The sequence below is a fragment of the Acanthochromis polyacanthus genome, chromosome 7 (genome assembly GCF_021347895.1).
Source record: "Acanthochromis polyacanthus isolate Apoly-LR-REF ecotype Palm Island chromosome 7, KAUST_Apoly_ChrSc, whole genome shotgun sequence".
NCBI lineage: Eukaryota > Metazoa > Chordata > Actinopteri > Pomacentridae > Acanthochromis > Acanthochromis polyacanthus.
The window spans coordinates 27,720,613-27,735,727 of NC_067119.1; the positions used below are offsets into that span (position 1 = coordinate 27,720,613).

A 15,115-nucleotide genomic window follows, 5' to 3' on the forward strand; every position below is an offset into this window, starting at 1 on the left:
GTCGGTCAAAGCATGGTAAAAGGGCTTCTCTGATTGCATGCCTACTGGCTGCCACAATAGAGCCACTAATCTTCTTATTTAGAATCCAGAGGCTGGCCATATCTTAATGAAGCTGTAATGAGCTGTTGAAAATCCCTGAATTGCGGGAGGGATTATTGAATTGAAACAACTCTGGTAATCATAACGTTCGAGTAGCCACTCGGTATTTACTGCCCATTGAGCCACATTTTTATCCACTTACTAGAGTGAATTGCTTGAGCGTGTTTTTTTTTTCATTGTAATTCTGACCCGCAGTGTTTTTTTGTTTGTTTACTCTCTGAAAAAGCCTGCCATTGTGGTTGCATTGCCAGTGCATCCAGGTGTGCATGTACGCTATCTGCTGTGTGATTACGACTTGCTGACAGGCTGGCGAGACAGAAAACCAGAGGAAATAAACAGCAGGATCGGAGAACAAAACACAGAATTCATGAATGAGCGCTTTGCATAGAATTGACTCTGCACTCATTCTGCCATATGTAGATTTTTATTTCCCCTCGCACATTTTTATGACTTTCTAAAAATACTGCTAAATCAGAACTGTAAAATAGTACACTATTGAAAACTTATAAGCCGATAGAAATGAGGCAAGCGGTAGTTACTTTCTGGAGTTTCCCAGCATTCACTGTGTCAAAGACAGAGACACTTACTAGAGGTATAGTTTTCTGTTTAGCATCCTTTCACAGAGTAGAAGTGCCACTTCACCATTGAGCATTTGTCAGTTTATGGATGTTGCTGTCATGTCAGCCTTCCCGTACACACAGTGTGCAGCGCAGTGTGTAAATAAAAGAGAACAGGCATAGACATGAGCGACAGGAACGCAGCACATACACAGGAGGCACTCGGTTCATACCTGCAAGGGAAGCATCACAGTATGGCAGACAATGCAGACATCATGCATTTAATTGCATTTACCCATTCAGTCTGGGTGTTTCTTTATTAATAGTGTGATATTTTTTCAGTCTTGACAACTGTGTCCCTGTTTCTGTGTTTGCTGCAGGTCTCAGCATCCGTGGTGCCCAGGAGGAGGACCCTCCAGACCCCCAGCTCATGCGCTTAGACAACATGCTGCTGGCAGAGGGAGTGGCAGGACCAGAGAAAGGTGGTGGATCCGCCGCCGCCGCAGCTGCTGCCGCGGCCTCGGGCGGGGCGGCCGACAACTCCATAGAACATTCCGACTACAGAGCCAAACTCACCCAGATCAGACAGATCTACCACACAGAGCTGGAGAAATACGAACAGGTGAGCCCTTCGCAATCCCAGATCTTCCCGAGAACTGCTTCAAGATGGAGTTTCTGCTTGAAGTAGCACACCTCCAGGAAAAGAAGAATAGCTAAAACATTTTTCTCTTTTACTACTAAAAGGTTTAAATAACCATGTGACTACCGGCTGCTATAAATCTCAACACACTATAAAATGGACCTATTTAATTGTACATAATAGTTCACACAGCTTCTCAACACTCAGCTTACTTCTTACATTATGAAGAAAATTGCAGAGAATATGTAAGATGTGTGAGAATGTATTATTAGCTTGAAAGAAAAAAACTGCAGCGTTTTTCACTGAGTTCTAGTTGATTATAGAGATCCAAAGGAGTGCCCTATTCATCTGTGTTAAATGAAAGTATGATCAGCTCCTTCACCTAGCACTTTGAGCCTGCCATTAAACACAGAGGCATTATGGGCGAAAATAGAAGGTGTAACAGTGATGCCTCAGCAAGCCGGTGAGGTAAATTAGACTAATTTACTCCGTGCTCTCTGAGAGAGGAGGTGGGTATGCGGGGGCACACAACACTTCGCCTGGAGTAAATGCATCTTTCTTAAGGGTGTTTCCAGGTTTTAATTATCTAAATGTAAATACTTAACGAATTTTACTCAGAGTAATGAGCTAAAGTGTGCACTACGTAAATGAGTTATTCTAATTAATCATGTATGAACTACTGGTTTAACGAAAAGCTGTTTAAATTCACTCTGCATTGAGGCCCAGCCAAATTGCAAATCTGCATTTACTCCAAGATGACTTCACCTATTATGTCATCAAAGTCATATGCAGACGGTGCACTTTGTTGGAGCTTTCACCACACTAAGAGCTCGCATGTAATTAGCTCAATTAATATGTGAATAATATAGACAACTTTGGCGTATCAGTCAAGGAGCCAGTAGAAGTTTTATAAAACTTGATGTACGGAACTCATCTTGGCTGTTTTTGTCATTCTGTTCCTTGGCAGGCATGCAACGAATTTACTACCCATGTGATGAACCTTCTGAGGGAACAGTCTCGCACGCGGCCCATCTCTCCTAAAGAGATTGAACGCATGGTGGGAATCATCCACCGTAAGTTCAGCTCCATCCAGATGCAACTGAAGCAGAGCACCTGTGAGGCTGTCATGATCCTGCGCTCCAGATTCCTTGATGCCAGGTCAGTGAATCGTGTGTTTAGAATCTATATGTGTGTGCGTGTTTAAGTGTCTAGAAGCTTTTGTTGCTTCTCTATGACCCATATAAGCAAATCCAGTGGGCGAGGTCATTTTTAGACCTGAAGTTTCTTCCACTTTTCTGGCACAGCACACAGTATGAATACTGCAAAGATGCATAATTTTAATCGTGTCCGTGTTCCATGCCTTATCCATTTTCAAGACAATCATGCCCTCACACCTGAGAGCAGTTAAGACCAAATGAAATGAGGGCCGAGTCGTGTGTAATGGATGGAGGGGAGGTCATCAGCAGGTGTTGTGGATTACTCTAATCGCTAACAGTGTGGCGCGGTGTGGAGCTCGGCGGAGAGCGGCACAAGTTTGGGGCCAAACAAACCAAGTGGAAGCACATTTGCTGCCCACTGCCTGTGTGAAGCACAGCAAACAAGGCAAAATAAGCAAATGCTCAACAACATGATAAGTAGTGCCCTTGGGAGGGAAGGGGACCCAGATCTCGTTAGAGTTTGCTTGTTTCTGCTGGAGATCCCTGGGGCTGTGGCACTTCAGGAACAATGCTCAACTGTGCATGCCATGATTTCTATAATGTACCGAGATGCACTCCGACTGGGCTTTGCGCTCCATCACGAAGCCCACCCATCCGCTGCACTAAACTCTACACATTACACGCTTGGACTGGAGATTGGAGACCAACAGACCAAATTAAACATTGTATGTGTTTTGTGACTCTGTGTGTTTGTTTGTGCGCGTGTGCTTGTCAGTTTATTGGTCAGAGTCTTTTCTTTTGTGTGTGTTGACGAGACTCTCGGAGCAGGACACGATATTCTGCTCCTGAGGGCCCTTAGAGCCCATTCCTCATTATTTTCACCATTTATGTGTGAGATTGATTGTGCAATTTGTGCAACCCAAATGGATGAGTTAATGCTGGTCTCACTAATAGGCTTGCTCGGCCTTTCTCTCGTTTTTCTCCCCACTCAGGCGGAAAAGGAGAAACTTCAGCAAGCAGGCGACAGAAATTTTGAACGAATATTTCTACTCGCACCTCAGCAACCCGTATCCCAGCGAGGAGGCTAAAGAGGAGCTGGCCAAGAAGTGCAGCATCACGGTTTCCCAGGTGGGTAGCGCTCATCTAACAGTAGCTGGTGGGTAATCAAGGTGGGAAAGGCTAAAGCCTAGAGGGATAGTTACCGTAGGTCACACCACCAAGACACAATGTCCTTTGCTAACCTTGACATTGTGACTGCCTAATGATGCTTCAGTCAAGGCTGGTCCCAGTCAGTCAGAGCAGGGCCACAGGGAAGGGAGACCTATATCATCTTAGCCTCAATCAAAGCACTATGCTGTCCTTCCTTAGCCAACCCCCCCAACGCTGGGTCCCCTGCCATTTTTCCCTCTCATTCCCATCCACCATGTGTGCTCTCTCTGTTGCCTGGTCAGTCGCTCAGGTCATAAGCTGGGAAGAAAAAAAAATGGCATCATCCATTACTTTAAGAAAAAGCAGTTAAAGTGTGGTGCTCCAAAACACCGGAAGATACAGGGCATTTATTTGTAAGTTTGCTCTTCAAGTGACCTTGCAGGAGTCTGCTAATTCACAGTTATCTTTTACACTTAAAGATGCGACTTGCCCACTTTATATATATCATAGCCTCTTCGTTGGGCAAACCTGAAGGCAATATCTCTCACACCTAACCCCCACATCCAAAGTATTATTATCCTGTGCTCTCTTTTTCTGCTGTGATTGTGACTACTATCTAGGCTTTTTTTGATACTCTATTGTTCTATGGTTGTCCTCATGAGACACAATATCAGAGAAACATGAATCTATACAATAATCTGCAGTGTTTTGTCTGTGTGGGGAGGGGGTGATGAGGGGTATATTGAGTGTAGTCATGAAGAGTCAGATACTGTAAAAGCCCATTCTTTTTTGCCTTCAGGGGGTGGGAAGCACCATCACAGTATCACAGGTATGTCATAACTTCTCCTGATCCACTGTTTTCATTTTTTTGTACCTCCTTTGTTTATGTATGTAATAGCCTCACAGTTTTCCACTGCACAGAACCTCCTTCCCTCACACTACTGGATCAATGCTAATGCTATAAATACAGTATTTAAAGTTTGAATTTACGCTAAAAAAAAAAAAGAGTGGATAAGATGTTCCAGCATTTACATCCCACCTTTAAGTCACACAAGCCCACAGCCTACTTTTGATTGATTCATATTTTTACACTTACACCCATGTTATCACCATATTATGTGTCTACAAATGTGTCACATGTAATTTTACTTTTTCGGCTCTTGTTTGCCACATTATCTTTTTTTTTTGGTTTTTGTTGTAGAGCGTTGACTAATTGTGTGGTTTTATTTTTTCAATCTTCAAATTGCGCTCAGTTACCTCCCTCCCACCTCGTGATCACTCTGTGCTTTACGGCGGTCAGAGGAATGACCAGCGGCCTCCACAAATGGAGCTCCACTCTGTTTGTTGAGTGAGTGCCTCCCAAAACAGGCCACCGTAGCAGCTCCCATGAGAACAAATCAGTCTATGCAGAAATTAGAGGGCTTTTAAAAATTCACTTGAACTCATCTCAGGCCCCATTAGTGGCGTGCTCCTCGATAAGCGCAGGCCATGGCAGACATTCTTATTGACTTATTCTTAGTGCTTTGGCTCATTTTAAGTGAGTAACAAAGTCAGAGGCTTGACATAATGCCGCATGCACCGTAAGTATGTTATCCCTCATCGTGGGCCAACCTTTCAGAATCGCAAATGGATCGCTGTGGTCACACTGAGGGCTCGGCTAAGTAATTTTTCAAACACCCCCAAACTCTTTTTGCGGTGCTTTGTTGATTGCACAAGTAGTTCATTAAGTAAACACCATCCGTTGTGAATGGTATGCCAATATCGCTCTGCAGCTTTGCTCGATACATCATCGCTGATGAAATACCCTGCGTCATTTTCGCAGGGATCATTTAAAATGTATGTGATGCACAGTCATCTTCCCCCGAGAACAAACGCAAATTCCTGCAGTTCAGATGCAGCGTTTCATTACGTTTTTTTCAAATGCCCTTAAAATGTGGCGGCAACAACCTGAAACTAATAAAATTCTTCAGAAATATGCTTTTTTTTCTGTTTCGTATTTTTCATTTGATTGCCAAGTCCTGTTTCTTTATAGCAAATAGCCGAAGTGCAATGATGTATTGACACTGTTAATATTACCTAAGTGGGTCTCTAAATGCAGCACCTTATTTCCTCTGCGACTCTGCATGTGCATTGCAATGACGGTATGGCATTGGATGGTTGTGGTTTGTATCAGGATTTCCCGATGCTTCAGAGGCCACATTTGATGTAATCTGTGTGACTGGGACACTGCGTTCAACGTTTAAACCCGATTCAAGTGCAAAGATAAATTTACTTTGCCTAAATGTGGAGCCATTTTTCTTCTGAGTGACACTTTTCAATATTCAAACTATTTATTATTAATGCAGCCTAGTGACAGCTTTGTGTTTCGATTTAAGGCTTACCATGGGGCAGTATAAGCTCAGATATGATCATGGAGGGTCTGTGCGTTGCCATGCACTGACTAGAGAATAGTATTGACCTGAAATAGGGTGAAACAGTTTGAATTATTAACCACAGCTCCACAGGCTCTCTAGTGGGCAGCATAGAAGGCAATGGCACGTCCTTGCAAGCAGTCTGCATGGTCATTAAACAATCTCTGCCTTTGTGGCAGCTGATGTCAGGTAATTCAGTCTCACAACCTGTTTCTCACCAAACATAGGAGTCAATTGAATGCATGACCTGCTACGAGATAAAAGGGAATTAGTTCTGTAGATTGGGTTGTGCTCTACACCTTACAGTGCCGTGCGTTTGTTCAATATTTAGCTGAACCCAAGAATGACTAAGGCCAGAGTCCAGTGGACAGGAGAGAAATGTGGGTGTACAAGAATATTTGATGCCAACGCTGCTGAGTCTGTCCAGGCTTCTAACATCACTTAGTTGTAGAGTACGGTCATGCTCTACAGAGACGAGAAAAAGTTTGTAGAAGTTGATGTTTCAGCTGTCGATATTTCATGAAACAATCAGTCATATTTGACTGCGGCATTTGCTTGCATCATTCCTGTAATAGTGAAAGTAATATCATGTGGTGAAATCTAAACTAGTGTATAGTCTCTATCTATTAAGTCACACTTCATGATAAAATATGCCTGCATGTGCACCACAACTGGCTACGACTGACATTTTAATAAATGTAGATCTGTTTAATACACTGTTTGTGTGAACATTTTGTTAAATTAAACAGACCGATGAGCGTTAGAAAACATTTTCTATGATTTTCAGGGGTTTGTGGGCATACAGTGAGCTGTCTAAAAGAGCGAGAATATTGCATCGTCTTTGGCTCTACAATCCACTATAAGCAGGTTAAGTAAAAAGGATGATGGCCAGGGCTTTCATTGCTTCCAATTAAACCTTGCTTGTTAGTTTAACCTCTAGGTAAACCCATCAAACAATTGATGTCAAGGAAACCCTGCCAACAGTGGGCCTCGCCTGAATGGTCATTAATTTTAATTGCCTAGATATTAAAGATTTAGAGCACAGAGACGTGCAGGATAGAAATGATCTGATGTCCTGCAAATCCAGTCAGTTTTTACGCCACAGCATTGGCGGGCTGCTGGGGATATTAAAATTTAAGCACATGGGTGGAAATTAAATAAAGCGTCATTAGGGGCAGCTGCTCTTTGGCTGGTCCAGCCGTGGGCTGCAGGGCCTGAGAGGGGGGCTGCAGCACAGCGACAAGACACTCTAATTTATAGGACCATTAAAAACAAGCATCATCTCATTATTATTCCACTGTTATTGCGGAGCCAGCATTCACACATAAGGTTCACCCCTCAAACAACTTTTCAACGTCTGATGTTGAATGTCATCATTTCAATTCAACAAAATTAACATTTCCAACTGCTCTAAATCTGAATATACCCACTTTCTAACCTTAATTTGATCTCAGTTCCTCCTTGTGGCTTTAGAGTTTCACTTTACTTCAGTAAAACAGAGATTTGTTTAACACATCAGTTAACGCTGACTGCTACAATAATGTGTTTACTGCTTCACATGTCTGCAGGTCTTTACCCTCTAACACTTGTTTTTGATAATTGTAAACAAAAGTTGCTTTTCCAAATCACCAAGTATGCACACACACACATCCACACACAATGGTTTTATTGCTGTTTTAATGTTTTATTTTTAGTATTTTTTTAAGAATTTATTATGCGATGGTATGAATCATGTAAAATTTTTAGTCAGATATGAACAATTAACAAAGCTATGCAACATGTTTCAGTATTTCCAGTGTTTTTACTAATTTTGACATGCTGCTTTATATTTGATAAACAACTTACAGCTCTCCTAATCATTTAAGTAATTGTACAAATGTATTTACATAAAGTGTCAGTCTCCTGAACTCACTGATTTTGTTCCTCTCAGCAATCTCTAGAGAATAAAATATGAACATTTTTATATTTCACTAAGGGAAATGTCAAAATTCATATCCTTAACAAACAGTGCTAATATGAGAAATATATATAATCCACTGACTTTCCTGTCTATGCAGTAGGAGCCCCTTGTGTTTTAGTTTTGTCAGGAGACAGATCTGAGAGCATGTCATGCTCCCATCCATGAGAAGACACAAGTGGCTCCTGATTATGGCTTAATTAGCTTGTGTACCCGGCGGACATTACTGCAGGGGCTGGGAATTGGGTACTTGATGGACCCAAACATGACATCTTGAAACAATCACACTGCTCAGTGCACGGTGCTGTGGCTGCTTGACGTCTGACTCCTCTGCTCCTCCTCCTTCTGCTCTTCCACACAGGTATCCAACTGGTTTGGCAACAAAAGGATCCGGTACAAGAAAAATATCGGCAAGTTTCAGGAAGAAGCCAACCTGTATGCCGCCAAGACTGCTGTAAATGCAGCACACGCTGCAGCCGCTGCAGTGCAGAACAGCCAGGCCAACTCCCCTACCACACCTAACTCCGGTAGGCACTCCTGCATATAGACAAAAAAGAGAGAGAGAGAGATCTGCCCTCTACCTCAGCCCTTAACCCGCTGCCTGCCTGCCACACTCTCTCATGCACCATTCACACAGGCAAGAGTGACAGGCTCTGCTCCCAGCTTGGGGATCACAGTGTCTCCTGTCTATAAGACAGTTGATGCCAAGCAAACTCATGCATAAAGAGAGCGTTCCTGACTTGTGAACCGAGAACACATGTATTTTTGGCAAAATAAAAAAAGAGAAAGAGAGAGAGAGAGAGAGAGAATTCACAATGATGCCATGGGATTTGTTTTCCCTTGACTTTCTGTCAACTTCCTGTCATTTGTAATGTAATGGTATGTAGTCCCACTGAATGGTAGAGCTTTTATTGTGAAACATAATTGCTGGGAGCATTTTATCTAAAGTGATATTATATCAAAATGGCAGTTCATATTGAATCGTATAAAAGCAGAGAGCCTAAATGGGCATGTTTAGTCCAGTTTAATGAGTAATGTCATGCTGAGTTTGGACTAGGTTGACCTGCGTCGGGATGTGGTAAGCTTATGAAGTGGTCCCTTTTTCTTGCACCCAGGATTCCAGATGAAAGATGAAGAGTTTCAGCTGGATTCTGCAGAGAGCAAAAACACTCTTTTAAGCAACATGTTTACTGGTACTGGTCTTTTCATAAGCTTCTTATTGTCCTTGTCATTTACCATGTGATACCTCCCTGCCAACTTTTAGATTGGAAGTAGGCGATGTGGTTCAAATGGGAGCTAAAGCAACCAGCCACATATAGAACCGGTCCCCTTGTGTCATGTGATGCTCATTTCATTTGTGTTCACCGCATTCGTACAAAGACCTCCAGTCCTTCCGCATATCGTCCTCTTCTGTTTGGTTTTCTTGCTTTCCCTTCCTTCACCCCTGTAGTTGCTTGCTTTATGGGAGTCTTTCCTCTGTGTATTTGTCTGCTTGAGTTGGGTCTGTTTATGCAGACTGTGTGTCTGCGTTACTCGTGAGTTTGCGTGTGTGTCTGTGCTCTCCCTTTATAGCCCTCTCATGTATTCAGCTACTTACATCTTCCCTTTCCAGGTTCTTCAGGTTCTTTTAACCTCCCAAACTCTGGGGACATGTTCTTGAGCATGCAGAGTCTGAATGGGGATTCTTACCAAGGGGCACAAGTCGGAGCCAATGTACAGTCACAGGTAGGATCAACAATCAGGGGCAGTTCCTGACAACCAGTGCAGAGAGCTGTCCTTGTCTTGCCTGTGTACTGAGCCATCCACAGTGCAGTCTGAAGCACAACAAACCAAAAACAGAAAATGAGAAAGACAAAATGAAAACACGCTGCTCATGCGAGGGCAGTTCAAATTACCAAGTGAGGTCTCCGCTAACATCCGATTGACCTGAAGTGTTTACTGACTATTTCGCTTTGGATGGAATATTTTGGCAGCCAAAATATAATCCCACCCCACTGCTATCATGCCGCAAAGCAATTTCCTGGTTACTATTCCAAAACATTTTGTGAATGCATTTGGCTTTGACTTGAGCTCTTGGGTTGGTATTGGGTTTTTGGTACTATGTTTCCCCCCTTTTTTCTGTACTCTATATTGCTATCTTCCTGTCTCATCTTGTTATTGTTTGTTGTTGATGTCTTCCATTTTGTGAGTTTAACGCAGCTACACAACCAGCACACACTCCATGCACTTTTGAAAAAAACTCTATGCCTATTAATCAGTAAGGTAAAAAATAAATAAAATAAAGCACTCATTTAAAGCAACCATAGTGTATGTGTAATGCTATTTTCAGTTATATTTTGGATTTTTTAATTATTATTATTATTATTGTTTTAATCTGTGTATCAGTCCAGAGCCACTATGGAAAAAATGATAGATTTAAGCATGCTTGTAGCATTAGTAGAGCTGTTGTTCTTCACTAGAAAATCTATATTTTCTGGTTAGTGCACTTACTGACTCAGAAATTCTTACACTAGTAAGTATCTTTTGTTAGCATGTTTACACTAAGTGTTGGACTGCTGTGAGACACCCGGTTGACCAGCTTGTCCACCTTGTCTGTCCCTTCAGGTGGATACCCTGCGCCATGTTATCAGTCAGACGGCAGGATACAATGATGCTCTGGGGGGAAACACAATGTATAGTCCACATGGCCTAAATGTAAGTAGAGCTATTTACGGGTTGCACATGTTGAGAGAAAGGCAGTGTGAAATTTGTTGCCACTGTTTTTCATCTTTAAAATATTCTGCATGGTTACATTTTAATTTTATTTAATGAAATAAGTGCAGTTTATTGCTTTATACAACCTGGCATGAGCGTTCCAAAGCACATGCACTGAAATATTAGACTGTATCTTATCGCTTTGTCACCTGATCTGAGTAAAAGTTGCGTTTAATAAAGCCCATTACGCAGCAGGGGAATAAGATCACCGGTTTTCTTTTAATAAATGTCTTTGAACACTTTGTTTGACTCGGACCGAAAACGAGACGGGGGGAAAAAAGCGGGTGTTTCACAGCACCGTATCTGTTGCATTTTGGGCTGTTTTGAAATGCTTCACAGAATTTTCCGTAGACTTATCTTCATGATAAAATATGAACATGTGATCGCCCGCAGCCTTTTCCAGACATGAATTCCATCTTCCCTGATGAGGTTTGATACGGCGCCTTTTTGTAAAGCAGCGCATAATCTGGAGCTATCAGAGTAAAGATTAATTTCGTTGATGAGAGAGGATGAAGAGTGAGGGGGAGCGAGAAAGAGAGGGAGGAATGCTATCAGACAGCTCTCTCTCTCTCTCTCTCCCTGCACTGTATCAAAACCGCAGCATTTGCTCTCTTTATATTGTTATGCCTCTTGGGTAAAATGCATGCATATTCACCATCTAATATTATTTAAAGCTTAAGCATCAAAATAAGGTATTAAATTTACAGAGAGGTAACTGAAAATTTAAAAAAAAAAGAATTCTGTGAAACAAAATTAACACGCTTCATGTAAACAAATGGTGCCAGCGTTCAATGCTGTTTGCTGTCATTTTGGCTTTGCTGTAGCCTTCTTGCTATAAGCTCTTTAGACATGTCAACTCTTAGCAGGATCAAGTGTTTTTCACTTTCTCACAAGGTTTCTCACTTCCATGTGCAGTGTAGACCTGTGCCTAGTGGCTCACCAGAGCTCAGTATGATCCTTGCTAAAACATTAACTGACAGCACTGGATAACCTTAACACATGAAAAATGAGGATCAGAACAAAAGAGCAATGCAGTAATAAAATACGCTGAACAACAAATTGTGGCACGGCTCCTATTTCTTTCTTTTTTCTTCTTCTTCTTTTTTTTTTTTAATAACCCAGAAATTGCCTTGTAGATATATTCGCATAGACTAACCTTTAGCTTTGTTGGTGGTGACGTAGAGGGATCCAGTAAAGGCTAGGTCACGCCTGGAGCAAAGCAAAGTCAGGCTGGCTAAGACTGGCTCTCTTGGAGAGGCCCTGCCTTGTCACTTTCACTCAGCTCTCCCCACCTCACGCGGCCCGAGCCCTCCCTCTTCCTGACTGACAGGAGAATATGTAGCGACAAGCTGTCGGTCGCTGCTGAAATCTGCTTAGACACTGATTTCTGGGATTGCTCCCATTGGTCGGGACACGAGACAAATTTGTTTCTGAGAGTCTCTTTGCTGATGCTACTGTAATGCAAAGACTGGACTAATCACACAGCATCACCGCATCCGCAACATTTTAATACCAGCTGACACATTAGAGCGACCAGAATGCATTCTTTCTTCGTTTCCCTTCTATTTTGGGAGTGTCTGGAGTTTACTGGGCTCGTGTTGCAGAGTATGTGATTGTAATCTTAACCTTTTCCCATTTGTGTCCCAGGCTAATGGAGGATGGCAAGATGCAACGACTCCGTCTTCTGTAATATCTCCAACAGAAGGACCTGGAAGTGTGCACTCCGATACCTCGAATTGATCCACTATTAATGCATCTTTGTCTAGAGATGGGCATGGACCTTGTAACTGGCCGACCAACTGCAGAGGATGTAAAAAAAAAAGAAGAAAAAAAAACTTTTCACAAGAGATTGGTTTTCCTCTACCTTCAAATTTCCCACGACCATGCCGCACACATGCAAATTGCATCCTCCATTATGAACACCAAGTGTTTCCTGATCGCGCAGTGTTTTCTTTCTGTCTTCATAAATCAAGTGTAATCACCACGCTTTTATTTGTTTGTTGTAGGGGTAAACACATGTACAAATAGAAACAGCCCTCAGATGCTACTGAGTAAACTTTCAGGATAATTATCTCCTCTCAGCTCCAAATCCTCGATGACACTCGTGTATTTTTTCCGCGACATTTCGTGACATTTTAAATGCCCATTTGTTTGATTCTTGATTTAGTTACCACTTTCCATTTTGATAATTGGGTTGTCCTTCCGTTCTTACAATGCATAGATTAAAGCAGCTGTTTCTTCGACTGTAATGTGCTCACAGTCGTGTCCAGCGACTCAACAATGCTGCTGTTGACAGCTCAATGGCAGCTTTGTAGTTACTTTCAAGATTTATTTTTGCCTTACAGCTGTATACATTAGTACAAGGAAATGACTATTCAAACTCTGGAACATAAAGAAGTGTAATTGATTGCTTGACTATAACATGACACCATTCCATATTTTATAATTTGATGTTTAGTATGTACATATGTAAACATTTTTTTTTTGTACTCCTTATGGAAATCAACAAATCCCCCCACAGTAGATCATTCCGTCCTGGCACACAGGAGCAGGCCCCATTACACAGGAAAAGTTGTACATAATATAGCTTAAGAGTAATTATACATCCCACCAATCAATACACAGCTTTATTACCTCATTCATAGAAACCAATAATTTCCAACATTTCTGTAGCTTAGAGTGCTCACTTACTACCTCTAAACAATATCACCACCATAGTTTCTTTGGCCCTTATTCAATGTTTTTATGTAGTTATTTTTGATTACATCTTGTAACACTGTAAACTCTTCATTCTCTATGTAATCTAATGTATATTTTAATCTTTTAATAAAATGACGTTGCCGCGGTGCAACTGAAAATGACAAAAATACAAAAAATGAAAATGATAACAATATTAATACCATGGGAAACTAGACGGGGAAGGGGGGCTGAGAAGTTGTTGGTCTGTGGCTTTTACGAGGGGGTGCGTGAACATTGTTGATAAATTAACACCGAACAGTAAAACTGTTGTAAATACTGAAGAAGAAGAAAAAAACATTTTGAATGTTGCTCATCTTGTTACTAAATCATGCAAAAAAAAAGAAAAAAAATCACTATAAAAACTGTAATGCATAAAGGTTTCAGTATTCAGAACTGTAAATTTCCAGCTCTGTTCAACAGGGTTCAAGACTTCTTTTTCTCTTTTTTCTATTGTATGTGATTCTGAAACTGAAAAGTCATGACAAATGATTTGTGGCAGTGATTCTAATGTATTAAAGATGTTTAGTGTTACTTTCTAACCAGACTACACCCTGGACTGAAAAGTCTTCCTTGTGGTAGTTGTGTAATTTCAAACATGAATAAACCTTTTGCTTTCATGACAACAAGGCGTGTTCATTTGAACGTTTGCCGAGTGGGGAGGAGAAGCTCGGCACTTTTCTCCATCATAAACTGCCAGCGATGGATACATTTTAATGCAAGGAGGCTGCACCTGTCCATTGGTATTAATTTAGAGCCATTAAAGCAAGCTCCTTCCTCTCATCAATGATACGACAACGCGCTGGTGTGTGTTTTTAGGGTATAAGAATGCTCCAAATCTAATAGAAATCCAGGATAATATCTCACATAATTTATTCACAATGCATGAATGTGTTTCTCACATGGTGGGTGGAGGGTGAGGACTTAACCTGGTTTGCAGCTTCTGTGGAGCTGACATGGTTAGAGCAATTAACTGAAATGTCAGGCACTTCTAATTCAGGCTATTTTGTCTGTCTGTTGTGGAAAGGCTGCCTTAATGGATCATTGGTTACCAATTCCACATGGAAATTGACATCCATTTATTCTCATTTTCTCAGCAGAGTTCTTCATCCCTGTCTTCCTCCTAAGCTCGTGTCCGGTGTTTCGGTCTCTGTCATGGACACCCCCCCCCGGATTTTCGACAATGTAAAAACCGCCTGAACGCAGTGTGTTCACCAAGTAGAGAATATCACACATGATGAGCCTCAGGTTTAAAGGTTTTGCACGAGCGCATGCAAGCGTGCACATGTGGTATTTGTATCTTCATTTTTTAAATCTCTGCGTACGAGTGTTGATAGACAGGAGAAGAAGAGAAGAAGAAAAGAGATGTAACAGCAAAGCACAAGTTTAATTCAAACGCAATGCACAGACGGTTTCCCGGGAGAGCATATTTGTCCACTCAACCAGTGCAGAACTTCATTGAACACCTTTCTCTGGAAATCATATCTTTATCCAGATGTGCCACAGATTTCAAAATGAATGGAGATACATTACTTTTTCTCACCAAAACGAATTTTAAAAGAGCGTTATTGACTTGGAGGTGAATCAAAAAGAAGCATGCCATTATTTTTGTTATCATCGTATTGCAAAGGTGATTTTTATTCCACATTTAGTGC

The 15,115-nt window shown here is 41.6% G+C and overlaps 1 protein-coding gene across 9 annotated transcripts in view; it reads left to right on the plus strand.

The window, feature by feature from the left end:
• The window catches only part of pbx3b (pre-B-cell leukemia homeobox 3b), a 57,407-nt gene extending 43,327 nt beyond the window's left edge, over window positions 1–14,080 (plus strand). For 2 of the 9 annotated variants that reach the window (XM_022201310.2, XM_022201311.2), the window contains exons 3-11: window positions 1,037–1,278; window positions 2,264–2,454; window positions 3,446–3,581; window positions 4,402–4,431; window positions 8,332–8,497; window positions 9,086–9,163; window positions 9,583–9,695; window positions 10,575–10,664; window positions 12,372–14,080. In XM_022201310.2, the coding sequence (XP_022057002.1) occupies window positions 1,037–1,278; window positions 2,264–2,454; window positions 3,446–3,581; window positions 4,402–4,431; window positions 8,332–8,497; window positions 9,086–9,163; window positions 9,583–9,695; window positions 10,575–10,664; window positions 12,372–12,464 (1,139 nt within the window). In that variant the 3' untranslated portion in view covers window positions 12,465–14,080. The remainder of the gene's footprint in view (window positions 1–1,036; window positions 1,279–2,263; window positions 2,455–3,445; window positions 3,582–4,401; window positions 4,432–8,331; window positions 8,498–9,085; window positions 9,164–9,582; window positions 9,696–10,574; window positions 10,665–12,371) is intronic. The other 7 variants (XM_022201314.2, XM_022201315.2, XM_022201312.2 and 4 more) reach the window with 5 other exon arrangements.
• The last annotated feature ends 1,035 nt before the right edge of the window (window positions 14,081–15,115 follow it).